General features: G+C 39.1%; 1 protein-coding gene across 2 annotated transcripts in view; it reads right to left on the reverse strand.

The window, feature by feature from the left end:
* Positions 1-632: 632 nt before the first annotated feature.
* CENPF (centromere protein F) overlaps positions 633-27,276 on the reverse strand; it is a 59,216-nt gene continuing 32,572 nt past the window's right edge. For both annotated transcript variants that reach the window (XM_003893118.4, XM_021927225.2), the window contains exons 11-20: positions 27,109-27,244; positions 21,930-25,330; positions 17,860-20,703; positions 16,422-16,574; positions 13,380-13,556; positions 12,239-12,400; positions 9,812-9,974; positions 7,809-8,285; positions 6,201-6,379; positions 633-1,614 (exon numbers count right to left, since the gene is read on the reverse strand). In XM_003893118.4, coding sequence (XP_003893167.2) covers positions 1,411-1,614; positions 6,201-6,379; positions 7,809-8,285; positions 9,812-9,974; positions 12,239-12,400; positions 13,380-13,556; positions 16,422-16,574; positions 17,860-20,703; positions 21,930-25,330; positions 27,109-27,244 — 7,896 coding nt within the window. In that variant the 3' untranslated portion in view covers positions 633-1,410. The remainder of the gene's footprint in view (positions 1,615-6,200; positions 6,380-7,808; positions 8,286-9,811; positions 9,975-12,238; positions 12,401-13,379; positions 13,557-16,421; positions 16,575-17,859; positions 20,704-21,929; positions 25,331-27,108; positions 27,245-27,276) is intronic.

A 27,276-nucleotide genomic window follows, 5' to 3' on the forward strand; every position in this document is an offset into this window, starting at 1 on the left:
CCTGGGATGATTTATGGTGAGGATATTGCACCAGACCTCAACCCCAAGCAACTGAAGAAACAAGAGGGAAGTCAGGATATCACTTTCAGCTGATGAATACTAAGTAGCTTAATATTATTGAAGCATTATCCAACAACAGAGGCCACCTTGCAAAGGACAACTTTTAAATATAAATGATGGTGCTTATCGAGGCTTGTGCATCGATCTGGACTGAAAGCCAGGAACAAATGATCTTTTACTAGTGCATGTCCTGGGAAACTTTTTTACCCTGATTCAAGGATGTAAGAACTTGTTCAAATGTTTTTGGATCTGACATGGCTCATAATGCCTGCATGCTTTCAAAACTCTGTTATCATCAATAAGCTAGGAAACACCACATACCTGTATCCTTGATGATGTGGTTTAATGGGGACACAGAATGTAGGAGGCACTGGGCTGGACATCTTATATTCCCACATACTCCTTATGACCCATATTCCAAATTGTGTCTTTTAATACAACTAAATATGCTAGGATCGTTTGTTTAAAGATCTGTATCATTTGTTCAAACATTTTTACTTGTATAAGAGGCTGTTGTAGTTAGCAAGAAATAGTACCAATATTCGTAATACCTTTACACTTAGGAATCACTCTTACAGAAAACGAAGGTGACTATTTTATTAGAAAACAAAGGCTACATGTTAATACATCACCAGATACGAGAATGCATACCAAAGAGCTGTAAAAAATTGGTCTAAAAACAGAAAAAAGCACAATGACAGACACATGGTATAGCATACCTGTAAGAACCCTGCAGCCCTAATTGGAAATAAATACATACCCACACACACATATGTACAGGTTACATAAGCAAAGATATCTAAAACAGATTGCAAGAGAAAGATAAACACTCCTACATGTATATGTGTGCACGTTTTCCTTAAAAACACATAACACGCTTTTCCTTCATTTTACTCAGCTCTGAGAAATTCCTGATCCAAAACTATTTCATGCCTAATACTACAGATACAATATCATAAAGCAAAAGTCTACATTTTCCTAGGAGCTGTTAATTGGAAGTATAAAATGTGTTCTGCATTTTTTTTTAGTGTAAAATCCACATACAAAGACATTGTTATATAGTGCTTGTCATTTTAATTGTAACATATTACCAAAAAGCTTTATACACATAGCTTTATACTATTTACATTACAGTAGAGGAATGTCAATGCTACTAGGTGATCAGTGCTTCCAAACTTTTTCAATACTTACACATGGGAGATCTAAATAGTACAATATATTGAAGACTTCTAAGGAATTGTTTTCTCCTCACTGATAAAGCTCTCCCTGGCTAAAGAAAAGTCCCTGTAGGCAGAGCCTTATCTATTCAATGACTGGCGCCTCCCAGGGGTACTGACACACAAAGTGTCTTCACTGGACCTTACAGTTCTCACTGCCCTTGGGCTCCAGTCCAGCTTTGGGGTGGGGGGCGAGTCGGCCTCGCTTGACCCTCAGGCCCTCTCTGGGGCTGTCAGTCGGACTTCTCTCAGGAAGATTATTGACCAGGAGAGATTTCGTGGTGGGTTCTCGGAGGATGGTGTCTGAATCCACTGGGCTCTGCTGAGCAACCTTGACCTGCAACACAAACATCTCTGTTAGAGGTTCAATCACACTCACATTTCCACAACATGAAAAATAAAGCACCATGTCACTACGTTTTACATTAAGTTCTTCTTCTCTAGGAGTTATATGTCATTGTAGTATTTCCTCTTCCCTGAGAACAGGCCCCACCTAACAGACAAGTCAGGAGGATATCAGGGACAATCTCTAACTAAAGTCATCAGACTTCCCATGGCACCTCGAATGGTAAAGACTATGCCCTATTTACCTACGTATCTCTAGTGCCCACAACATGCTTGACCACCTGGTACACGTCCAGTGAATTCCTAAGTGAAAAACCTGCCTCCGTTGTCCTAACTAGCCATTCCTGTTGTTTAAAACAAGCATAACCCAAATGAGTAATACTACCTCCACAGGGTGGAAAATTTTAAAATGACTGAGGACCTGTTCAGGGTATTTTAATCATTCTCCCTTTGTGGCTGGTTGTTTCCATATTGAATTTGGACTACAGCAGAAGGACAGCTATCTAACAATAAAGTCCAGAAGAATAAATTCCCTCTCAAACATCCTGCCTTTTAAGAGAAAAAGATATCGCAGAAAATTTGAGACTTTAAGTAGATGAGAAGGTGAGGTAACTGGTGAGTGAAGATTTGTTGAAATTGGGTCAGGCTTAGTGGCTCACATCTATAATCCCAGCTACTCAGGAGGCTGAGGCAGGAGGATCGCTTGAGCCCAGGAGTTTGAGGCTACAGTGAGCCGCAACAGTGACACTGCACTCCAGCCTGGGGGACACAGCAAGATTTAAAAAAACAAACAAACAAAAAATTGAAATTTATATAGTAGTGAAAAAAGATACAGGGTCAAAAAAGAGAAAAAAGAGCAAGAAAAATGAAGTACAGGAAAGCTTCACCTAACCAAAGTTAAAGGCAAGAGTGGAAGATTCAAATAGGAAGATTTTTCAAAGAGAAAGGAGAAGGGCCTCTTGCATAATGGACACAAGGATCTGTGTCCAGCACAGACGCTGAGAAGTAACTACGTGACAGACACTCCCTCAGCAACTGACTTCCAGGGATCTCCTTCTGATGCAAGAAGAAAAGGGAATGAAAAGTATTTTCCCATTTATATTCTTTCCATAGGAAGCATGTGGTTTGAAAAAGTCCGTTAAATACTTTTCATTACATGAAACATAGTAAATCCGGCCAACAGATCAAATCCCAGGAAAGTTCACTTCTCCCTCAGAGTGTGTCCAGGACACTGAAAAGACGCAGCCTTGGAAGGTCAGGACTTAATGGAAAATTACCATCCATGGAAAGTTGAAGGAAAAAAATAAAAGAGTTTTGCTTTTTTTTTAAAGAGAAATAGTGATTCCAAAGACAAGGTTTCCCTGGAACCCACCAGATGTACAAGAAATGAATCTGTAGATTTGCCATTTAAAAAGAGAAAAAGAGAAAAAGAGACAGATACCCCATAGGAAATAGAAAGTTTGAGTCTGTAATACTCTTTATCCCAATCAAATGGCTAATGTCCACTCTTTTTGGCTTCTCCCCTCTAGACTCAATTTCTGATACTGAAGACACTGTAGTTGTGATCAGAATTTAAACTGTGGATTTGACTCTCCTGTTGGTTAGTTAACTTCAGAATGGTCTCTAACCAGAAAAAGTCAAATTCACCAAGTATTTAATCTATTAAGATAGTACATCCTCCTAGAATAACACAAAGGAGGGAAAAAAATAGTGCATGCATGCATACTCTAATTGTCTTATAAATGATTCTGCAGTTGCAATAGGGAGAGGGCAAATATGCAGATAGTTCAGTGAAAATGACCCTCACAAGTAGGAAAAAAATGCAAGACCCCCACAAAACTAACATCCACCATCCATGATGGGCTCTACAGCTTACTGGCCGGTCCTCCGGGAACTGACCGCAAAGCCCAGGTTCAGGAGATCAGGTCTACGATTGCTGTCTCCCTTGTTCCCAACAAACGAGGGGTTCCTGAGCTTATCCATCCCAGTGACATAATAGAGAATGATCCTTACCTAATGTGCATTTTGCCCATTTTTTCCCCTTTGAACTTGTCAGATGTCACTAAAGGTCTTGCTAAACAACCTAGGAAACTGTCTCTCATCACACAGCCAGTCACCTCAAAGGAGAACTCACAACCCTGAGTTTCTAAGCAACCACTTTGGGAAACAATACCTTGTTCTAGATTTTTAAAACTAAGTGATGAAATACGCTTAACAGATGAGGCAGCAAGCATTTTACAGGGGACTCAGAGAAGGCTGAATTAAATTAAAAATTACTGGGCTAGGTTTTGAAGAGTTTGAATCTAATCACGAAGTCTCTTACAACTGCTCTCAAAAGGCCCCCCTCCACATTTGCAAGTGCACAACATTGCTTAGCAATTCATAACTGCTGGTGCCTACTGAACGGCATGTAGCTAATGCACTGAACAAAATCTACGGAAACCATGGTTACTACTCCCTACTCAGCAGATTCAACAGCAGTGAGGAGAGCAGGCCCCCTAGCGTGCAAAGCTCTTTTTCCTAGATAGTAAGTCTGAACGCCACATGCAAACTGCTTTTACCCTCAGTTCTTCAAAAAAGAAAAAAAATGACTCGTGATGATTTCATAAGACCATTTCCTGGCATGCCTTTATAAACATCTATTAATGCAATCACTTCAGGACATTCACAGTTCCATTCATTCAGTGAATATTTGTTGAAAGTCAGACACTGCATTAGACATAAACTATAGATGTAATCAGTAACTTCACAGAACTCGGATTGCAAATCAGAAGACAGATATTTAAACAAGAGATTACAATAAAGTGAGTTACCTAAAAAGAGTGGAGGCACAGAGTACCAGCTGTATGTCATGGTTTTCTGTTCTAAGAGAGTCAGACAAATACTTCATTTGATCTCCATAAGTGTGAGACGAACAGGAATGGATGTTACTTTTTACTGAGGTTTGGGAAAGGGTGGCTCCCAGTCGCCCTTCTAAGAAAATGGCATGGCCCATATCAGGACCCTAAACCTGACTCCTCCTGTATCCAGTATCCAGTAGATATCTTGTAGCTGACAGCTTTGGACAAGTTTGGTAGCTCCACTGTTTAGAGGCACTAGTTGCTTAAAGAAGAAGCTGTTCTCATGTTCATTGGAAAGTCAGTACATTCAGTATATTAAATATATATTCTCCAGTATATACTTCAGTATTTTGTTGTTGGCAGCATGCAAAAGTTAAATCCAAATGTGAGTGAGAGAGAGAATTTGGTAGGGGAGGGGAGGAAAAATTGCACAAAATGGTAGAATATTTCTAATAAGAGTAACAAATGGGTCCACTTCAGTGAAAGAAAATCTCAGATCATTCTTCTTCATACTTGAATAAAAATTTTATTATAATGTATTTATTATAATCATAATGTATATTATTCATTACTAAGTATAACTCCTTAATGCTTATAGCTCTTATACATCAACAAAAACAAATTTGCAAACCTGTTGTTGTGATGTTCAGATTAAGAAATCTAAATATATTGTACTCTTTAGATCGCCCACATGTAACCACCAATGTGTTCATATTTGGTATCCCAAATCCTAAGAACGTGTTTGCTCACTTATGAATTATCACATTACACAAATAGGGGTTATTACACTTTCAAAGCTTTGTTTTCTGGTTCAAGGTTATCAGATCGCATACTTGATCAAACTCTGACAAGTGAGCAATCAAGGTAAAATCACAGACTGTTCAAACTCTTTGAAGTTATTCCAGCAACTTCCAAAAATATTCCCCTAGTCCCCAGTCTGACAAACACTGGTATCGTAGAAAGATCAAGACTGTGGAGTTGAGAGGAAGCAGGGGTTCACACTGGGAGGTTAAATCTTTATGAGTCTCACGATTTTCACTCTTTTATAATACCACTTACTGTGAGACTTCAATAAAATGAGAAAGATAAATAAAATGCATATACTATGCATACTTAAATGGTAGCTGCTGGTATGGATCATAGTAACAGGAATAAAGATCTGTTAAGCAAATATTCTCTATGCTCTACATAACATCTTCTGGGACATTGTAGGGTGCACAGAGGTCACTAAGATCCTTTTGATCCTCAACAATCAAAATAGAGAAAGAAATCCATAAACAGAGTTCCTTTCGTTAGATATCTATTGAAATATGTGCTTCCTTTTTTAAAAGAAAGTAAAGGATTAATAAAAACAATAAAAAATTCGCAGCTGGGGGCAGGTAAGTGAGAGTAAAGTTTGAAACTAATACCAGTGGCAAAAAGGAAAATTACCTCTTCAAATCCTTCATCAGTAACACCTGAAACTTTCTTAGAAATCCACCGAGTTTTTAATGTAACAATGCCATTTTCCGTCAAACTACGTATAAATGGCCTGTTGACTCAAGCATGAGATCATGTACCCTGATACTGTAATGCTCACCCGGTCACTTGCTCACTACTGACTGACTGACACCACACCAAGAAGGTCAGACTTTTTGAAAGGGCTCCTGAATCAGGGGGTGCAGTGTCCAATCCTCACCCAGGTAATACTGCAATTTTCTGGATCTCAAACAGTAGATGGATGTTGACGGTAGTTTACCTTTTGTGATCTGCTGCCACCAGCTGTTGGTTTGGAGGACTCTGCAAGATTTTCTTTGCCGAGACTCAGTGGGGATAGCGCTAACTTCTGTGCAGCCAGGCGGGGGCTGGTCCGGGTTGCCATGGTTGTTCTCCGCAGGATATATGGGCTAGTCTTTCCTGTCGGGATGTCAGCAAACCCTAAGGGCAAAAAAGCTAACTGTCAGCACTGCTAGGTCCAATTCTATCTACAATGGAAAAGATATTCATTAGGTGGTTTTAACAAGAATAATGTAAACTCCAAAAAATACTTTGTCCTAGCCACTTTGGTCAATGGATTACACTTCACAGTTGCTCTGGGAGTCACCAAATTGAATCAAGTAACAAACAGGTTTTTTCTTATTAGAAACATAGAAAATAACAATGGGAAAAGAAGGGGAAAATAATACTACACAGAAAAAGTTTTTTCTGCTTCTATCTTCTACATGGATGTTTTACTTTGCGTTTTTCTAAGATCTAAAGAATGCCAGCAGGCCTCATTGTAAAATTGGGTTGGGAGAAAAAGGAGAGTACAATGGAAAAATAAAATATATATATAAAAGAAAGGCAAGTGCTTGTTTAAAGGGGGAAAATGTAAAATGGTAACAGCTACTTCAGGTGAGCACTCTAATGTAGGTGGGAGGAGAGAAACTGACCTTCCTAAAGGTGACTTCACCCTCACTCGCGTTGTCTCTTTCCACAGAAGGAAGTGACATGACTTTTGATGACCCAGGAAAGAAAGTCAATCCCAGGGATACTAAGAGTTAATGTATCAACACACACTCCAGAACTGCATTCAGGGCTAACTAAAGCAGCATTTGTTTTTGTTTTTCACACACTACATATAAAAATTACCAGTGAAAGATAGATAACTATTTTGGGGCTAGAGTTACTCAGAACAATGCTTTTCAAACCATCTATGGCAAAGAATCAGTTTAGATATTTGGGGGCGGAAGGGGGTCAAAGAATTTCCAATCTGCTGTGGAATATTTTTGTATAATATAATGAGAACAAATCAATAGAAAAAATGATATGTGCTTGGATGTTACAAAAATATCAAGTTGCTATGAAAATTTCTAAAGTCCTACTTAATTACAATACATTGTTTCAATCAGGAACCAATAACAAACAGTTCCTAGACTGGCACCAGTCCTTGGGCCAGACTTGGGAAAAAACCAAGTTTAAAAAAACAAAACAAAGTGTAGTCAGTGGCTCCAGCCAGGGGGCCAGCATCACAGGGTGGACCCTCCAGCTCACCTGCTAGCTAGGTCAGACATGACCAAAGGGTAGGAAACCCTGAAGGGCGTCCTTGATTTAATGATTTTTTTCAGCATTCAAATAACAAATTCTAAACAGATTTTAGACAGTCATTTTACCAATCTACCAGCTCTTTTGTTAATATGACACAAATAATGAGATCCCAGAGGAAAATATATGCCTCATCCATTTAAAAGCAGACTATTGTTTATGAACATCAATGAGATTATTGCACAATAATGTAAAAAAGCAAATACTTTTGTCTTTTTATATGTGAACTATTACATGGAATTTCAAAAGAACACAAATAATTTTGTTTTAAAATTAGGCATACCTTTCTTTACAACTTCTGGAAGTCCCTCTGGCTCAAACTCAGTACCTTCTGTGTCTTCTGCAGGGTGAATACCACTCATGACTGCTTTCTTGCTTTTTTTAGAAAAGGTCTCTGGAGTAGAAGGTGTTGGTCCTCTACCATTCTCCCATATCCCACTGGACCTTTGCCTCTTGCCTGAAGCTTTTTTCTGGCCAGATGATAACCTCTTTTCAGCAGCAGAAAGGATTGGAGATGGTCCTGGAACAACTGGATCTAGCAAAGGAGACCCTCGGGAATCTGGTTTAGATTGCTGTGAACAGAGATGGGCCACTTGTGTCTCTAACATCTCTTTAGCTTTCTCTAACTTTTCATGGCTTATAAGCAAGGAACAGTACTTATCCAAGTATTCGTCTGCCTCCTTGGTTTTTTCTTCAAGAGCCTCTTTCAGTTCTTTGATCTCAGTTGTTAATTCATCGACCTTGATATCCATAACAGTACCTGTCCAAAGTAAAGCAATACATCATGTGTGACTTGACGCTTCTCTAGTTAACAATGGGCATCGTGAAGCAGATAATCTTAGACGTGTTCTTTCTTTGATTTTTTTGAAGAGGTAGGGGAGATATATCAGTATATGTTCTTATAGTTCAAACAACTCTTGTTTGGGAGGTATCATATCACATCAATGTATTCTAGTCCTGTGACATTCCTTGGGACAGCTTAAATAAAACCCACCAAAATCTCAAACTCGTATTTCAGTCAACTCACTAAACTTTCTTGTAACGCCAGTTATGTGCAATCAAATAAATCCATTTTTTACATCCTTATTTTCCCCAGTCCATTCTGTCTACCATAAGTGGATGAACAGAAGTCAGTAAAGATTATGAAGCTTCTGTTGTATGGCTTTGGGAGACAAGATTCTAACAAATGATCAGGCAAATTCCAAAGAACCTCTGAAAGTATTTGAAGACAAGGCAGGGTCTGACGAAGAAGGGTTTAAGGGAACACTATAAAGGTGGGAATCTTGGTCAACTTGTAGCTGCCGTGGGTGTTATTAAATCCATTAGAAAAATCCCCTGAAGCCCCAATCTACCCTGAGCACTGTTTCCAACAGGGAAGACTGTTGACCCACACCCTGCCATGCTACAGACCAGGGAAGCCAGTCAGATTATGCTTGTCATCATCTATCCACACAGTAAGCACATGGCACTCCAGGGGCATAAGTGGATAAAAGTGACAATGAGAGTTATCATTTCTTTCCTTTTCTATTTTCCCACACAACTAAAAATATGCCTCCCACCCTCACCTGTTCCCTTTAGTTGACCCATACAACGGACTGAGGATAACCAGAATCAGCTATTTATAAATTACCAAAGCCAACTCTGATGCCAATCTTTTGACAAAGAAACCACGCAGCTGAACATCAACATGAAAAACTCTTCTTAGAATGGCTCATGAGGAAAAAGTACCACCAGGTTTTTTTTGCATGTTTTATAGAACAGAAGATGCGATAATTCTATTTCAAAATGGCTTCATTCAGGTCAAGCATGGTGGCTCCTGCCTGTAATCCCAGCACTTTGGGAGGCCGAGGTGGGCAGATTGCTTGAGCCTAGAAATTCAAGACCAGCCTGGGCAACATGGAAAAACCTTGTCTCTACAAAAAATACAAAAATTAGTCGGGCGTGGTGGCGCCTGCCTACATATCTCCAGCTACTCGGGAGGCTGAGGTGAGAGGATCCCTTGGAGGTCGAGGCGCCATGAGCCATAATGGCACCACTGCACTCCCGTCTGGGTGACACAGCAAGATCCTGTCTCAAAACCAAAACAAAAAAAGGCTTCATTCTGAGTTCTATAATGATCCCAAGATAAGCACAAAATTCAGAAATTGGAAAATGGATTAATGGTAAAAAATCAGCACTCAGTAATAGAACACAGCACTAAAAATAGTTCCTAAGCACGCACACCATGTGTTATTCCACTATTGGAAAAGAGTGCTGGCTAGTTGATGTGCCCCAGTTAACACCCACCTGTTTTCTGCTTCTCCTGTGCAGCTTGAAGTTTAGATAGTTCTTTCTGCAATATCTCCTTTTCCTCTTCCAGTTGTTTACAGGATTTGATCAACAACTTTATTTTCCCCTGGGCACGTTCATTTTCCTTCTTCAACTGATTTACATATTTCAGATTGTCCATCTACAAAATGAAAGTAATTCCATTTAAAAACTTGAATTTCTTTTTATAAGTATATGGAAAAATAATTATGAGATATAAGATTCATATATTGTAAATTTAAGAATTATTAGATTCAATACAAAACATCTAAAGATGCGCAAAACCATTCACCTTCTCTACTCAGTTTCCTAAGTCTCCCCAGCTGAGAATGTGGTTTTGTCATTCTCTTTCTTAGTATCACAAGTATAAACTATGGTTCCTGAGATGTCTATACTAAGTGCCCATTATGTCTATATTTATCCAGTGGGAATCACACTGGATTACTGGGCAGGGGAGACAAGGAACACATTCTTGGTGGGTCCAAAATTCTCAATGAGACAATTGTGTTCCCATTTGTAATCGCACTGTTACAGTTTCAATACCTGCCTTGGTATTTGTTTTAGCTATACCACGTGAAGGCCAAATGATATTAGAGCTCACTATACAAATTTAGATTGTATTATGGCTTGAGTAGAAAGACAATAGAATGGTGGGAGAATTGTGTCCTCATATACTTCTCAGTGGTACAAGTTCACATTCTTATTCATAATTCCCAAATCAAAAAAAGAGCTATGAAAATGATTTAGAGGCAAAACCCAACCTGAACAGATATAAATGTGTTTACAGTCTTTATTAATTAATTAATTTATTTATTTTTAAGACAAGATCTCCCTCTGTCACCTAGACTGGAGTGCAGTGGCACCATCATGGCTCACTGCATGACCTCGTGGGCTCAAGCAATCCTCCCACTTCAGTCTCCCACGTATCTGGGACTATAGGTACATGCTATCACAACCATTTTTTTTTTTCTTTTAGAGATGGGGTCTCACTATGTTGCCCAGGCTCGTCTCAAATTCCTGGCCTCAAGAGGTCCTCCTGCCCTGGCCCCCCAAAGTGCTGAGATTCTAGGCATGAGTCATCACACCTGGCCCAGTATGTATAGCCTCTATTTATCCTGCCTTGTGAGACTATCCACACATTTTGCTGCAGAAATATGAATTTGATTATGCAATATTATAGCAGATCCCACTGGGATATTATATATGGCATATGCATTATATTATGTAATATATTTTAAAATGCAGAATTCTAAAACCATCTGATATGGCATCATGAATTTCCTAAGAACGACCAAACAGCAGCAGGAGGAGGAAAGGGAATGATGATGGGGGATGGAGAAGAACCTAGTACCATATTCGTATTGCAAGTAGTTGTTAGAGCTTGGATCTCATCTTTGTATATTTCATCTTGAAATTATTTATTAGTAACGATGCAGTAAACCTTACCCTTTCAGAACTCGCTACTTCTGATTCCAATCACAAATGAATTAAAGACCCATTTAATTCTATTTCAACAGTGCTACTTATTTCTATTATTAAGCCCAGCATCTCATTTTGTACCAGAAGAACATCATTAATTATTAATGTGATTTTGAATTTTACTACTTTGTATTTAATTGATAAATTTCCTTTACCTTGATAGTTGTATGAGAGCCATAAACATAATAAATTTATACCCAGTTTTCTGTTTGTATATATTCAATTAATGTCAAAATTTTAAAAATATAATCGTCTTCTAAGTAAAACCTTTGCTGGAAGATATTTATTACCCAGGTTCACTATTACACACTGTGGGTATTCATCTTACAAAAAATATCTGTAGGAATCAAAACACCTCCTTTTCCAGGTAGAATTATAGTGGTACCATCTTGAGACTAGCAATCCTGACATTAGGGTTCACCTTCACTCTTCCTTAAAAAAAAAAAGGCTCTATGATCCTTGCATGAAGAGGAAGAGAAAAACATCCACACATGTCTGCCTGACCAAGGTGCTCTGCCACACTTTGATCTCCCCATAAGCCACAGGAGGGTGAATATGGTGACAGTGAAGTTGGAAGACAGCTCGTTCAAGACTTTGGAATTGCCCATCGGACTGTTTTCTACAGCTTAAGAGGCCTGCCCTCATCTGCTGTGTGGCTGCATCTTCAAATCTATCTCAAGAAGTCTTTAACATCCTCTAGTTTGAGAGGATGCATGAGGCAACGGATAGCTTATTCAAGCTATGAGACTGTAGATCACCCACTGATTTTTTTTAAGATAACTCAGCAGGGAACTGATGAATGACATTATTTTTGACTACCAAAAATTTTCATAAAATGAAAATGAAAATATTTAATGCAATACCATTAAAATCACTACCACCTGTATAAACCATTCGAAATCATAAAGCAAAGAAAAGTGAACACACCTTGGTTTTCTTCAATTCCTCCAAAGCCTGAGTAGTAGCTTTCAATGAATTATTGAGCTCTTCTTTACTAGACTTTAAAAGGTCCATCTCCAACTTCTGTGAACTGAGACATTCTTCTTTAGAAGTCAATTTCTCTCGATATGTATGGATTTCTATTTCATACTAGAGCAAAACAAATGAACAACAACAACAAAAAAAAAAAACGTTACTTTAGCCAGTAGGCACAGCCAAAAAAACAAAATTGCAAGAAAAACAAAAAACGGCCGGGCACTGTGGCTCACGCCTGTAATCCTAGCACTTTGGGAGACCAAGGTGGGCAGATCACGAGGTCAGGAGTTCAAGACTAGCCTGGCCAACACGGTGAAACCCCGTCTCTACTAAAAATACAGAAATTAGCTGAGTGTGGTGGCGGGCACCTGTAATCCCAGCTACTCAGGAGGCTAAGACAGGAGAATTGCTTGAACCCAGGAGGCGGAGGCTACAGTGAGCCAAGATTGTGCCACTGCACTGTAGCCTGGGCGACAGAGCGAGACTCAGTCTCAAAAAAAAAAAAAAAAAGAAAGAAAAACAAACAAAAAACCCCTGCCTTTCCAAGGACTATTTTGACTTTGCAACTCTCCTATTATTCTACTCCAAAATGGAAATAATACCTTTTTAAAAAATCAACTGGGCCGGGCACTGTGGCTCACACCTGTAATCCCAGCACTTTGGGAGGCCGAGGCGGGCGGATCACGAGGTCAGGAGATCAAGACCATCCTGGCTAACACGGTGAAACCCCATCTTTACTAAAAATACAAAAAATTAGCCGGGCATGGAGGTGGGCGCCTGTAGTCTCAGCTACTCAGGAGGCTGAGGCAGGAGAATGGTGTGAACCCAGGAGGCGGAGTTTGCAGTGAGCCGAGATTGTGCCACTGCACTCCAGCCTAGGCAACAGAGCGAGACTCCATCTCAAAAAAAAAAAAAAAAATCAACTGATAAAAGAGGGACCTGGGGAAAGATTGTGAAGTTAATATGAGACCTTTTATAAAATTATATAGCACAGTAATAACCCAGAATATTTACTTTTTTGGGGAAAAAAAAAAAGCCTTACCATGATCAATACACTCTCCAGCTCCCCCAGTAACCAAACCCCACATTTCACCTGTTTGTTTGTGTCCAAAAGCAAAGCCTGATGTTTCTTTTCAGCTTCATGAAGCCGTAGCTGATATTCAGCTATTTCCTCTCTCACTTTCCCTTCCTTTTCCACCTGGTCCTTCTGCATGCAATCCAGGCTCTTCTTCAATTCACTATTTTCCAGTGTGAGCTCCTTCAATTGATCCTAAACAGAAAAATAATAATGAAATCATAATAGCACTTCCTCACAATTAAGAACCTGGAAATATTTTTAGGAAATAACGAGTACTGTGTGGAAAAAAAATTGTTTATGGGCAAGATAAAATCTGTACAGAATAGTGTTATAATTCTTAGCAATGTATTCACTTTTAATTGTGACTTCACCTCCAATGGCACTTTCCTCTGCGGCAGCCCAACCACCTCGCTAGGTCATATCCAGAGACCACAGAAACCCTGAAACCTTGAATTCAAATAAACCACTCTGGGATCACATCTTCCAATGCTTCCAGCCTTGTTTATTAAAGTACTTCCATTGCAATAATTCCTGACCTCATCAACAGAACCACTACCATCTTCATACCAAATCCCCTCTGGCCTTGCATTTTCTTCCTTGACCAGCTTAGACCCCAGTTCTGTCACTGTAAGAATTTCCTTCCAAATATCCTCCAATCTTTTGCCCCATCCCTTCACTGTGAAGAACTGGCCAGATTCCAACCCTGGAAGCATTTGTCTTCTCCATGCCTGACCCCGAGCAGCTGTCTCTGTATGTTTCTGTATGTGTGGTGTCTACTTCCTCATCTTCAATTATTCAACCTGCTCCAATCGATTCGTCCCAGCTTTTCCTAAAAATGCTTTTCATGGCATCATCAACCTCCATGCTGTGAATTAAAGGCTCACTCTTCTGAGCTCATCTCAATCAACCTCTAAGTAGTATCTGGGGCTGCCGACCACTCCTTCCTTTTGTTGTTGTTGTTGTTGTTGTGATTGTTGCTGTTGCTGTTGTTGTTGTTTGGTTGGTTAGTTTGGCTTAGTTTTCTTGAGACAGGGTCTCACTCTGATGCCCAAGCTGGAGTGCAGTGGCACAATCATGGCTCGCTGCAGCCTCAGTCTCCAGGGCTCAGGTGATCCCCCACCTCAGCCTCCCAAGAATGCACCACCACATCTGGCTAATTTTTTTGTATTTTTTGTATAGACAGAGTTTTGCCACGTTGCCCAGATTGGTCTTGAACTTCTGGACTCAAGCTATTAGCCCACCTCAGCCTCCCAAAATGCTGGGATTACAGGCGTGAGCCACTATACCCAGACACTCCCTCCCTCTTGAGACACTCCTTCCTCTTGATTTCCAGAACATGACACCTCCCTGGTTTGCCTCATCAACCCTTCTCTCTGTTTTCTTTGCTGGCTCTTCTTCCTCCATCTCACCTTGTGTACTAGAGTTCCTTCAGGCTAGGCCCTAAGCCACCTTCTCTTCTCCATCATTTTCTACCATTCCCATAATTTCTAAACACTCCCTATATGTTGAACTAGCCAAGTGAATATTCCCACCCCAAATCTTTCCTACCCACTCCATACCCTTCCTACCCCTCCAATCTTTGTGCATGTTATTTTCCATCTGGCGCCAGCCACAATGGTTTACTTTCAATTTCTAAAAAAAACACAAAGATCGTTCTAGTCTCAGAGCTTTGACCACACTGCTCTCTAGACCTAGAAGGCTCCCCACTCTGCCTGTTTGTTGCCTAGCTGACTCGTCATCTTGCAGGTGACATCTGCTGACCACCCTATCTAAATCTGTTGACCACCCTATTTAAATTAGGTTGTTTCCTACCCTGATCCCCACATCCCAATTATTCCACAGCAAAGAATCTTATTTGTTTCATTTATAGTATTTATCCGCTTATGATTGTTACATGTTGCCTATTTCATGATTTAATATGTGTCTAGACTGTAAGCTATACCAGTGCAGGAAATACAGGATAGTTATGGTTCAGCAGTCTATCCCCTGAACTTACTAGCACTTATTATTTACAGAATGAATAAATGAATGAATAAAGCCAATGCAAACTAACACACTCATATGTATGGGCCTGAGGCCAAACTACTCCTCTCAGTAGTGCTTACACATGAAATACAATAATGACGCACTTGGGAGACTCCCAAGCTACTCAACACCAAAAGAGATTTCAGCAGACGCAATATACAAATAGCATTCGGAGGAACTCCTTCCATGCAGTATGACCAGAATATTCTCTGAGTCCATTCCTGAGATTCAATGCCAAAACCTTTTTTCATAAATACTATATTTAAAGAAAACAACAAATCTCTCCAACTCTTTATACAGAATATTACATATATCATTTCAAATTTCTGTCATTATTCAGGGTCGCAATCATGACTATCTTATTTTGCTGTTCTTTACTACTCAGGAATGAAGCTGCATGAGGACTAAACAGCTATAGGGAAGTTTATAATTTAATCAGGTATGACAAACAGGTTTCATTTCATCTGCCAGCTCTCCCTGCATGGTAGCAGCTACCCAGGACACAGTGTTAGGAGACTCAGGAGAAAGGGAGGGTATGAATTAGCAATATCTGCTATGGAAATGGCATTGGGCAGTGGCAGCCCAAGTGCTATAGATGTGCCACATTAACCCTGCCTAAAACTGTGACTTTAGTTCTGTTACTCTGCTAGTTCTTAGCAGATCAATGAATGTGTTTCTAGCAACATTCTAGCCTGTAATCTGTGGCAAGCTAGGAGAGCAGATAAACTTGTTGAAAGCAGCATGAGATCTACTTCTGATGTGCATTAATGTGGTACAAGGGTCCTCTTCTATGAAAACGTACTTGGGCTCTGAGACAGATATTTTCATGTGTTCAGAGGCTTCTCATGACTCCTTGTGGGCTCATGATAGTGCTGGATGGTAGAGATTACTACAAATCTGATTATGACATAAGCACAGGGTTATTTTTTCAAGAGCTAAAAATAGGTAAACTACAGAAGGTCTTACAGAAACCAACAAGGAGAGTGCGCACAACAAATTAACACATCATAACATTTGTCACAAAAAACTTACTTTGCTGCTCTTTATTTCTTCCAACAGTAACTGTAACTCTCCAGTTAGCCTATTTTTCTCTCCACTGAGTTCTTCTTGCAGCTCTGCTGTTTTCTGTGCCATCTCATGCATTTCCCTCTGCAGCTCAGTTTCCTTTGCAGTCATTGTGTTTACCTGAAATTTCATCTCTCATTAGAATCTGCTTTTTGGTGGTGTGTTTTGATCAGATTAATCACTCTGATACAACATATCTGTGCCATTTATTAGCCTTCAATCATAAAATGGAAGCTGGCTAATGCCCCCTTTACTAATCCACTCAACTCAACATGCTCAAAACCTACTGGTAAGTTTACCTTTTCTTCCCAGAAAAGATTTAATAGAAGAATAGCAATAAGGGAAAGAATGACAAGGAAAGATAATGTTGCTAAGTCTTAAAATCTTTCACAAAGGTATTAATTTGAATCAAACTTAAACATCAGAGATTATCATACCAGGCAGTATCTTAGTTTATCAGTTCTTGGATCTCTACTAATCCCCCAGTGCCATACTAATCTGCGAGAAACATGCTTATGATTAGTGAAAAACAGTTAAAAAACCTACTGTTTGCATTTGCCCCTTGAAGTGAAACAGCGTGGTATGGTTTGTCTCATCATCTCTATACCAATCGCCATCTCTTGCAAGGTATACAAAACCCCGAAATTCTCAGAAAATACAGGGTGGAGATGAATTGCATTTTCTAGATACTCCTTTTTTTCCTTTAATATTTGTTCAGCAAAAATTAAATGTGACAAAATCACTTTCCTAGATCACTAAGTAAGCTCACTGGGCCAAAACTTAATTTTTCTTTAATAATTGAGCCTCTTGATGGCAGATCTTCCCTTTAATCATCAACTAACACAATAGAAGGCTGCACAAAGAGAAGGTATAGAAGAGGGACTGAAAGCACGAAATCCCCAAGACGCACCCCAGAAGCCATGAGTGCTCTGTTGGTTATAAATCTATCAGTATCTTTAAAAGTGCTTTGTCCCAAAGGCAAAAAAGACACAGTAAGGCAGGCAGATCCTTTCTGATCCTAGATAATGTCTGTTACACTCTCTATAGCAGTGAGTCTCAACTGGGTAGGGGGAGGCCAGTATTCTGATGTACTCTAAGAAAGGGAAATATAATTAGAACAAGAAACTGTGCATAAACCAAAGCTTTGCCCATATGTAGGTGCCACATTAAAAACCTGGTCCAATCCATGAACATGTCCCAAAGAATCAGCCAGAATAGTCACTACTGCCAGAGCCCAGTCAATGTTTCTGCAATTCAAGACCCAGTCAACATAAAGCCTTTACAAAGTTTGGCCCAACATAGTAGACACTGTCTAAAAGTAAATATAATTCACAGTGTCTAGAAGTAAATATGGTTTCCTCCCTCATGACTACATATTTAAACATAAACAGATAGAGCCACTTACTTTTTCAACAAAGGATATTTTGTCCATTTTTGTCAATTCAAGCTCATTCTCTAGATTCTTGTAAGAACTCTGCAGCACTTCTAATGTGTCCTGCAAAGAGGTATTTTTGGATTGTAGCACTTGGATCTTCTGCTCCAATTCCACTGTCAGATTTCCCAGTTCTAAGTTTTGCTTCTTCCAAAATTGGTGCTCTCCTTCCACCTGGGACAGTTTAGAGACGAGCTGCTCTTGGTCTTGAATTTGATTTTTAAGTCTACTGATTTCTTCATCCTTCTTCTCTAGTTTCTGCTTGCCATCTTCTACTTCTTGAATGAGGCCATTCACCGAAGACTGCAAAACAATATTATTATTTTTGGCCTCATCAAGACCTTGTAGCAACTGAGCCTTCTCAAGTTCAAGACAATCTACTTGACTACTAAGATTCTGCTCTTTGGCCTTACAGGCCTCTTGGTCATTATGCAGGGCTGTCACTCTCTCATGGAGCTCTTTTAATTGTGTTTGAAGCATCTCCATGGCAGTGTTTGATTTTTCTTTCATCTGTACTTTCTCTTGCTCTTTTTCTCGCAAAATATTTTCAAATGACGAATTTATTATTTCTAATTCAGATATTCGTTCTTGTTCTTTTTGTAATTTGTTTGTCAGATTTTCTTTTTCTGACCTTACAGTAGCAAGATCTAATTCCAGATCTCTCAGACTTTGGGTCATCCCTTCTATTTTTGCTTTTAGGGTCTCTACCTCTCCTTTGGAATTCTCTGCCTCAAGAGCTGCATGCTCTTGGTTTTTCCCAGCTATCTCTAGCTCTCTTTCAAGATTCTCCACTCTACTCTTAAGTAAATCTGCATGATGCTCACTTTCCTTCAGTTGTTCTAAGACACAGAGCTGCTTCTTTTCATCAGTTTCTAGGCGGGCTCTCAGCTTTTCAATGCTATTTCTCAGCTGATGTGCTTCCTCTACTGACGGGTCTAGACTCTGTTCTGTGGCCTTCATAGTTTCTTGGTCACCACACAAGGCTGCTACTGCCTCATTTAGCTCTTTTAACTGATTCTGAAGCATCTCCACTGCAGTTTTAGATTCTTCTTTGATCTGTATCTCCACTTGCTCCTTTTCTTCTAATAGACTTTTAACTGAAGAGAGTAACTTGTCTAGTTCTGACACTTGACCTTGTTTTTCTTGTATTTGTTTTGTCAGATTTTCTTTTTCAGACCTTAATGTGACAAGGTCTAATTCGAAAACTTTCAGGCTTCTGGCCATCTCTTCTATTTGTGTTTTTAGAGTCTCTACTTCTGCTTTGGAATTCTCGGCATCAAGAATCACTAGCTCCTGGTTTTCTTCTGACATCTGCAATTCCCTTTCAAGGTTCTCAACTTTATCCTTAAGTGAATCATTCTCCCGCTCGCGTTCTTTCAGTTTCTCTGCGACATGCAGCTGCTTCCTTTCATCGGCCTCAATGCGAACTCTCAGTTTCTCGATGCCTCTTCTCAGCTGATGCACTTCCTCCTGTGTTGAGCTCAGCCTCAACGCGAACTCACCTTTCTCCACCAGTGCGGCCTCCAAGGCCTTGGAGATGTTCAGCTTTTCATAATCTGATTCATTCAGTCTGGCCTGCAGGCTTTCAGATTCCTTGACAAGCAATTCTTTCTCTTTATTCAGTTGTGCAATTTGGTTTTCCAGCTCACATTTTGTCAAAGACAGTGCCTGTGAGTCCTTTTCCAAACTCTGCAGCTTTTCCTGGAGATGAGTTTTATCTTTTAACAGCTCACTCACATCAGAGGACAAAGTCTGAAGGAGTTCTGTCTTTTCCTTCACCTTTGCCTCTGCCACCTGAATGCAATGGAGATACTCACTTCGGTGAGACTCAAGCTCTTGTGTTTTCTCCTTCATTTTTTCAGACAACTGATCCAGTTCCATGGTTTTTTTTGACATAGTATCTAATTCTCCACGAAGCTGGTTTCTCTCACTTGTGACCACTGAGAGTTCTTCTTCAAGGCAGACAATAACCTTCTGATTATTTTCATTGTCTTTTTCTAAACATAGCTTCTCTGTTTGAACTATCTCTAAGTCAGCCTCCAGGGAGAGGGCTTGATGCTCAATGTTAGCTTTCTCAGATCTGATCCTACTCAGCTCATTTTCTACATCAAGAAATCTCTCTTTCCAGCTGTCATTCACCTTGGCTACATTATCTTCGATATCTTCATGTGATGATTTATCTGCATGCATTTCTAAGTTAGAATTGAGGCCTTCAGAACTTTCTACTCTCTGGAGTAACTCCTGGTTATCACAAGAAAAATATTCCAATTTTTCACTTAAATCTGAGTTTTCTTTCTTAAGTTCCCCAACTATTTTTTCTAATTCTATGCATGCTTCAATTTTGGTCATTAGTTGTACCTCCTGTAAATGGAGCTTTGAGTCTAATTCTTTCATTTCATTTAGCAAATTTTCAACTTTTCTGTCACGTTCCTCTATCACATGAAGTAATCTCAAATTCTCATTTGATGTCTCTTTTACCCGCAGTTGAAGATTTTGGATATTTTCCTGATTCCCCAGGATATCCATAGGTACCGAAGCATTAGCACCAGAAAATGACAATTCAGAAATGCATTCTGAAGAGCCCTGGGATTTGTCTTCTCCTGGAGTCTCACAATTGGTATCTTGGGACTGTTCCCCAGAGCATTCTCCCGTGAGTTTCACTGCACCAGTCTCAGTTATTTTCTCAATGTCTAGATGGAGGTCCTGCTGAACATCTTTATCACAAATCTGATGAACATCATGCTTTGGTGTTCTTTCTGTAGTTTCTGAAGTATATTCTTTTGATATGTCACGGCTCTCATTTCGGCCTTGAATAGCCTGTAATTATAATACATAACAAGCATGCATTTTATTTTTCAAAAAGACTCAAAATACAATAGACTTAGTTATTACTTTTTAGAAACTGATGCATGGCCTCTGCTAAACACATCTCTTCAAGTGGTGTATTTCCCACTACATCTTCCTCTCTTCATTCAAATGTTGAACATAAATAAACATTCAGTAGGTGGCCCCTATGGGCAAGACACTAGGGTTAGGCATTTATCTTGAAGACAAACCGTTCAGCTCAATTATAATTTGTAATGTATTTAAATTTCATATTTTCTTCCTTGCTAAGAATATTCAGGTAGCCTAAATATGAAATCTCTTTGTAATTATTAAGTAAGAGGCTAACAAAATGCTCAGTTTCCACCTTCAGTATTTATGACATTCTTTAATAAGGCAGTAAAGTTTCATAATCAGATTCCTAGTCCAAGGGCTTAATCCCCAATCCAGCACTTACTATATATTATTGGATAAATTACATATTTGAGCCTCACTTTCCTCTAACCTGTAAACTGGGGATCTGCTGTTGTGCCTACTCCTGCCATCACCTCACCATGACCTGCCTTCTCTACCTCACAGAGATAGACAGAGGGAATCAAGTGACATGCATACACTACATAGCATTACTAATTCAGCTAGCAGGCTAGAAAGGACAAAGTTACAAGCAATTAAACAAATACGTATTCAATTTTTTAAAAGTCCTTTTAAATGACTTACACCAAATCATATTTTTGTACTATAGTAAATTGTTAGAGAGAAAACTGTTTAGTAATACATAAACAATCTCCTGTATTTAGTTCCATGACGATAATGCTGTAACATCAAAAATATTCTGAAAAGTGCTAGAGATTAAAAATTTACATCATATTACCATTCGCAAGTTCTTAATTAAGTATACTTTATTAATGCACAAAGGGTGGAAACAACATTCTAAAGACTTTCTGACTCCATAATTTTCTCCAGACTTTAAAAACATCTTTAGTAATATTCTGTATAACGCTAGGTAAATCTAATCACTATAGAGATTTATTCCTCAAATAAAGTTTACTCATTTTCCTCAAGTTCTGGTTTGTTTTGAAAACATTTTGGTGTATTTTATTTCCTTAAGCCCTAAAAATATTTGAACTTACGTTTAATGTACATTTCAATTAGACAAACACTTATGGAGTGTCTACTAGTCATGTAAACCAAGAAACGGCATTTAAATCCCAGGTACTTACATCTTCTGTGTCGATGCCAAGCAAAGACCGAGAACTTAAGTCCAGACCTTGCAGCTGGAGTCGTGCTACTTCCAGCTCAAGTGACAGTTGTTCCGTCTGTTTCTTTTCTGCCGCCAACTTGGACTCCATCTCCAGAGTCACGCTTGTCAGCTTCTGTTGCCACTGTTCATTTTCTGACAAATACTGCTTCCTAAGGCAGTCAAGCTCTTGCCTTTCAGAACTTAATAACTGTTCGAGCTCTTGAATTTCCTTATTTTTCATAATCCCTTGACTTTCCATTTTCTCTTCTAGCTTCTCGAGGGACTGCCGGTATGCCTCACAGAGGGACTCAAGCTCTTCCACACTCTTCGCTGGGGCCGAAGGCATTTCTTTCTTGGTCAGATTCTCTTCCAGCAGACTGCTGCAGAATACTTCATCTACACTGCACTGGTTTGCTGAAACAGTCCCTTCTAAATTATTCAAAAGAGACATTTCTCCTGTCTGTTCTAAAAGAGCTTTGTAAAAGGAGGAATCTCCCAAACTGCTAAGACTAGGGCTGTCAGGCACACAAGATGACAGGGATGGAACGAGCCCCTCCTCCAAGCCTGGCTGCATCTCCTTCACCAGGTCACCTTGAAAGTTTCTCAGATTCGTTGACAAGACCAAATTTTCGGCCTTTAATGAGTCAATATAGGTCTGTAGCTCTGACATTTTAGAGCTCATTTGACAGTGCTGATCATGTAAAATTTTGTGTTCATTTTGTAAAGATGAGAATTTCTCTTGCAATTCGGCAAAGTGCATTTGAACTTCTTTGTTTGACAATGTCAAGTGCTCGTAGGAATTACTCTCATCCAATGGAGCCAAACACATGGGGTGTTGTTCATTTGGTTGTTCACCAAATTCACCTCCTGGTATGTCTTCCACTAACTCACCATGGAGAAGACCACTGTCATCATTTAATATTTTCACTTCATTTACTAGTTTCCCTACCTCTTCTGCCATTTTCCTGGTTGCTGTGATACATTCTGACCTTGAATCATTCAGCTCAGTTACTAGTTCGCACTTCTCAGCCTGCAGTATTTCACATATTTTCTCTAGCTCATTCAGCTTGTTCATTGCTGTTTGCAGAGAGCACTCAAGGTGTGCATTGTCGTTTTGACTTGTTGACAACTCATGAAGCACTGAAATATACCTTTCTTCTGCATCTACTTCACAGTCTTTAAGGCCACTAATTTCTTGTGACTGCATGTCTTGCAAATTTCTGGTTTCAAGATCTCCTCTAATTATCTGTAATTCATGCTGCAGGCACTCCTTCTCCTTCTCACTTTCCTGAAGTTTTAATTCCATATTTCTTAGCATAGCTTCTAATTGCACCAACTGCACATTATAACTATCTAGAGAAATTTCTTTAACTTCAAGATCCATCTGAGGTTTAAAATTACATTGATTTCTCTCACTCTCTCTTTCTTTCACACAGTTCCTAATTGGTTCCGATTCTAGATTTTGACATTCATGTTTAGTCTTCATTACCTTCATCAGCTGTTCATTCTCTTGTAATAAGTCATTAACTTCCTTTTGCATCTTGGTTTGTTCTTCCTTTAAAGTCATGATTTCTTGCTTTAAACCATCAGTCTCGCTCTTAGAATTGTTTCGGGTATCTGTCATCTCAGATCTCAGATCTTGCTGCACTGTCTCCAACTCTAGCATCAGATTCTGATTTCTTTCTTCAGCTAATGCTAATTTTGTTAAGAATTCTTGGTGTTCTTTTGCAAATGCTTCCTTTAGCTGTTCCAACTCATTTTTTCTATTTTCACAAAGACTAGTGCATTCATTTAGCAAGCATTCTAATTTAGAGTTCTTTTCTTGTGCTGCTTTGTATTTTTGACTAAGATCCTCATATGCATTTCCGGTTTCTTCACATCTTTGTAGTAAAATAAGGTTTTCTTGCTTGTACTGATCAGATAACTCTGAAATGCTTTTCTCTCTTTCATCTATATAGTTTGCAAAACTCTCACTTTTCTGGATTAAGTTCATCTTCTCTTGATTTAAGGATGCATTAATTTCCTTGAGAGTCTCATTCTCTTGGGTCAGCTCTTCAATTTCTCTTTTATTTAAAGAAATGATGGAACTCATTTCTTTCTTCTCCAAGCTTAGGGTTTCAGATAAAAGTTGTAGCTCCTTTAGGGAGTCTTCAAGTAGATGGTTGCTCTGTTTTAATTCTTGAATCTCTGCCTGCTCAGTTGCTAACTTATCATTTAAAAGTTGCAACTCTTTTTCCTTGTTCTCAAGGGCACCTAAGGTTTCAGCAACAACATTCTGGTGAGCAGAAGTGTCTTCCTGTAACTTACTAATGCGCTGACTTGTTTCAGCCACAAAACTTTGATGCATCTGTTCTGCTTTCATAAGATTTTCTTCTATTTCTCCTTTGATCTGCACTAACTCTTCACACTGCTTTTGCAGGTCTGAGTTCATCTGTTTTTGAGACTCTAATGAAAATTCAAGTGAATCAACTCTATTTTGTAGGATGGCAGAATTTTTTGGACTTTGGTCTGCTTCTAAATGACATTCACTCCTCTCTGAAAGCATGCTTCCTTGTTCTTCAATTATATTTGCAAAGGAATTATGCATGGCAGGCTGCTCATCAAAAGCCAAAAGACTTCTCTGATGATCTTCATTTGTCACCAGAGAAGCATCTTTAGATTTTAGCAGATCCCTGAGGCTCTCATATTCAGCATGCAAGTCTTGGTAACACCGGTCTTTGTCCATTATTTCATTTGACAGCAACTGAAGCTTGTGTTCTAGATCTTCAACTTGCCCAGTAAGCTGAGAAGTCTTCAAACACATATTTTCTATTTCCTTCTGATGTTTCTGATCTGAGAACTCAGCTTTCTGCTGTAGCTCTACATAAGCTAGTTTCTGGGTCTCTACCTCCACAGACTTGCTGTCTATCACGTTGTGAAGGTTTCTGATCTCGACACTTAGGTTTTCTCTGTCCATCTCCAGCGTTCTTACTCTCTCGTTGTATTCATGACTTTTTATTTGTTGTGTCTTGAGACAAGTTTCCAAGTGATTAATTTTACTCTGTAAGTTTTCCTTTTCTGATTCCATCTGAGTTAGAAGTTTTTCGTTTTCACTTTTCCAACAAGAAAACAGAGTTTTCTCTTCTTTCAATTCTTCATATTCTTTCTTTTTTAACTCCAAAGCACTCAGCAAAGCTTTGGACTCTTTCTCTGTCTTGCTTAACTTATCATTCAGTTGTTCAATGTGATGTTCTCTTTTCTTCAAAAGGTCTTGAGAACAATCTCGCTGCTTTTCCAGCTCAGCCACAGCAAGCTTCAGTTTCTCTAAAGTCAGGGAGTTTTCCTGCTGATTTATTTTTTCTTGAAGATCTCTTAACATGGTTTCCTGAGAGGTATTCTTCACTATTTAAAAATAAATAAATAAAAGTTGTCAATGTTTGTAATAAATATTTATTCTACAGAAATACTAACCCCTCCCCCCACCCTCCCACCCCCCAAAAAATCCAAACAAACAATTACTCAAGCCCTGGAAAAACTGGCATTATTGCCTGGGTACTTTCTAGAAAGTGGACCACTTGGTAATTATCTTATAAAAAAACAATGAGAAAAATGGTCATCTTAAGGAGAGTAACACGTTTGTTCATCTTCTTTCTAACAGCTTAAGGAAGTGTTATTGAATAAAATACCAAGGGATGATTTTCCTAAGCACTGTTTCTTTTCTTCATATGTGTTTATATATGTGGGTATTTTTACCATCTTTTCAAATATTTATTCCAAGAGAGAAAACTGGGGGACAAGAACAGCACTGAAATGGGAACATCCCACTTTATTGTAGAGTAATTGTGATGTCTCAGAAAAGTAAATTAAGTACTCCACTATTTTAGCCAAAACATCCATAGGATTAGACTTAAGTAGAAAAGAGTAAATGATGCCATATATCAGTAATTCTCAAGGCCTATATGTGAATATTCTTGAGGAACATTATCACTCCCATCCCAACCCCTCATAGTAAGGGTGGCAGTGATTATGAATGTCACAGTCATCTGGAAGTTTCTTCGAACTCCGTTACCACTCTGTTTTCTGCCCAATGACTCATCTATACATACTGGCCCCTCCTGGTTGGGAATAACCACAATGTTTTCATTAAATAGTGATGAGAAGGCTTCATGTTGCTCAAGTATGTTGGGGGAGATTGAAAGCTGAGAACCTCCACAGTAGATGATAAAGGTAACATGTATTACAATCTCAGACATCACATCAAGTGGAAAGCAGTAAGTACTTCTAATCTGCCAGTCTCAATCTACCTACTGACAGTTGAGGGCTTGGGTAGACAGCACCACAAGGGCTGCAACCCACTTTGCTGTCAGCATCTCAAACAATCACCTGGGTGATCAACATTGAAAAATGCCCCAACTGTTCCTTTTCTTACAGTTTCCCTTCAAGAAAGCTGAAGACTGACATTTCTACCTGCTGCTGTGGAAAAACTGAAAGCTGTCTTGGGGAGATTGGGGTTTTAAAAAGAAAACAGTCACAGAGAAGTGTGACACACATTCCACAGGACAGAGTTCAAAGAAATCCTAGACATGCAAACACCCCAGGTGACAAAATAAGGGTATGGAAAAGACATCCAGCACAAACATACAAATATGAAACCAAGAGTGGATTCATTTGATGTGCAGAGCAGAATTCTTTGGCTTTAAAATAAGAAAATAAAATCATTCAGTCCACTAAGTCATCAAAAAACAATGGTCATTAGGGGTTTGGAAAACATCATTTAATATAGGGTTTTTCCATTGTAACGGAAATGTTAATGAGTCAGGAGATGAGCTGTCTGGATATAACTAACAAGCACACTTGAGACACAGACAATAGTACTCGGGGGTGAGAGACAACACTGAAAATTTAGCTTTGTGTGGAAAATATTTACCCTTCTGGTTTCAAAGTGCTGAGCATCAGGCATTTGGGACTCAATATGTTCCAATTTTAAAAAGTCCCACTCTCACTCTGGAAACTAAAAAATGGAAGAGGGAAAACTCTTCCACATCAACTGCACACATCTTTTTAAGGGAATATATGGAAAAAAAAATCCAAAGAGTTTCTCTAATATGTTAATGCCATCCATCCTCTCTCGCGGGAATAATAGCTTAGAAAGTGAACTCTAAAACACTAAGTTTACTTACCTTTCATTTCTTCTGCAAAATTCTGGCTCTGATTTAAATACTGTTTGACGTTCTTGAGTTCTGCCTCCAGGTGGCAGACTTCTCTGGCCTTTTGCTCAGACTGACTCTTAAGGAGGTTGTTTTCCTTCTTCATTTCCTAAAACACACATTTAATTGGTTATAACCGAA

Source organism: Papio anubis, chromosome 1 (assembly GCF_008728515.1).
Source record: "Papio anubis isolate 15944 chromosome 1, Panubis1.0, whole genome shotgun sequence".
In the NCBI taxonomy this organism is placed as follows: domain Eukaryota; kingdom Metazoa; phylum Chordata; class Mammalia; order Primates; family Cercopithecidae; genus Papio; species Papio anubis.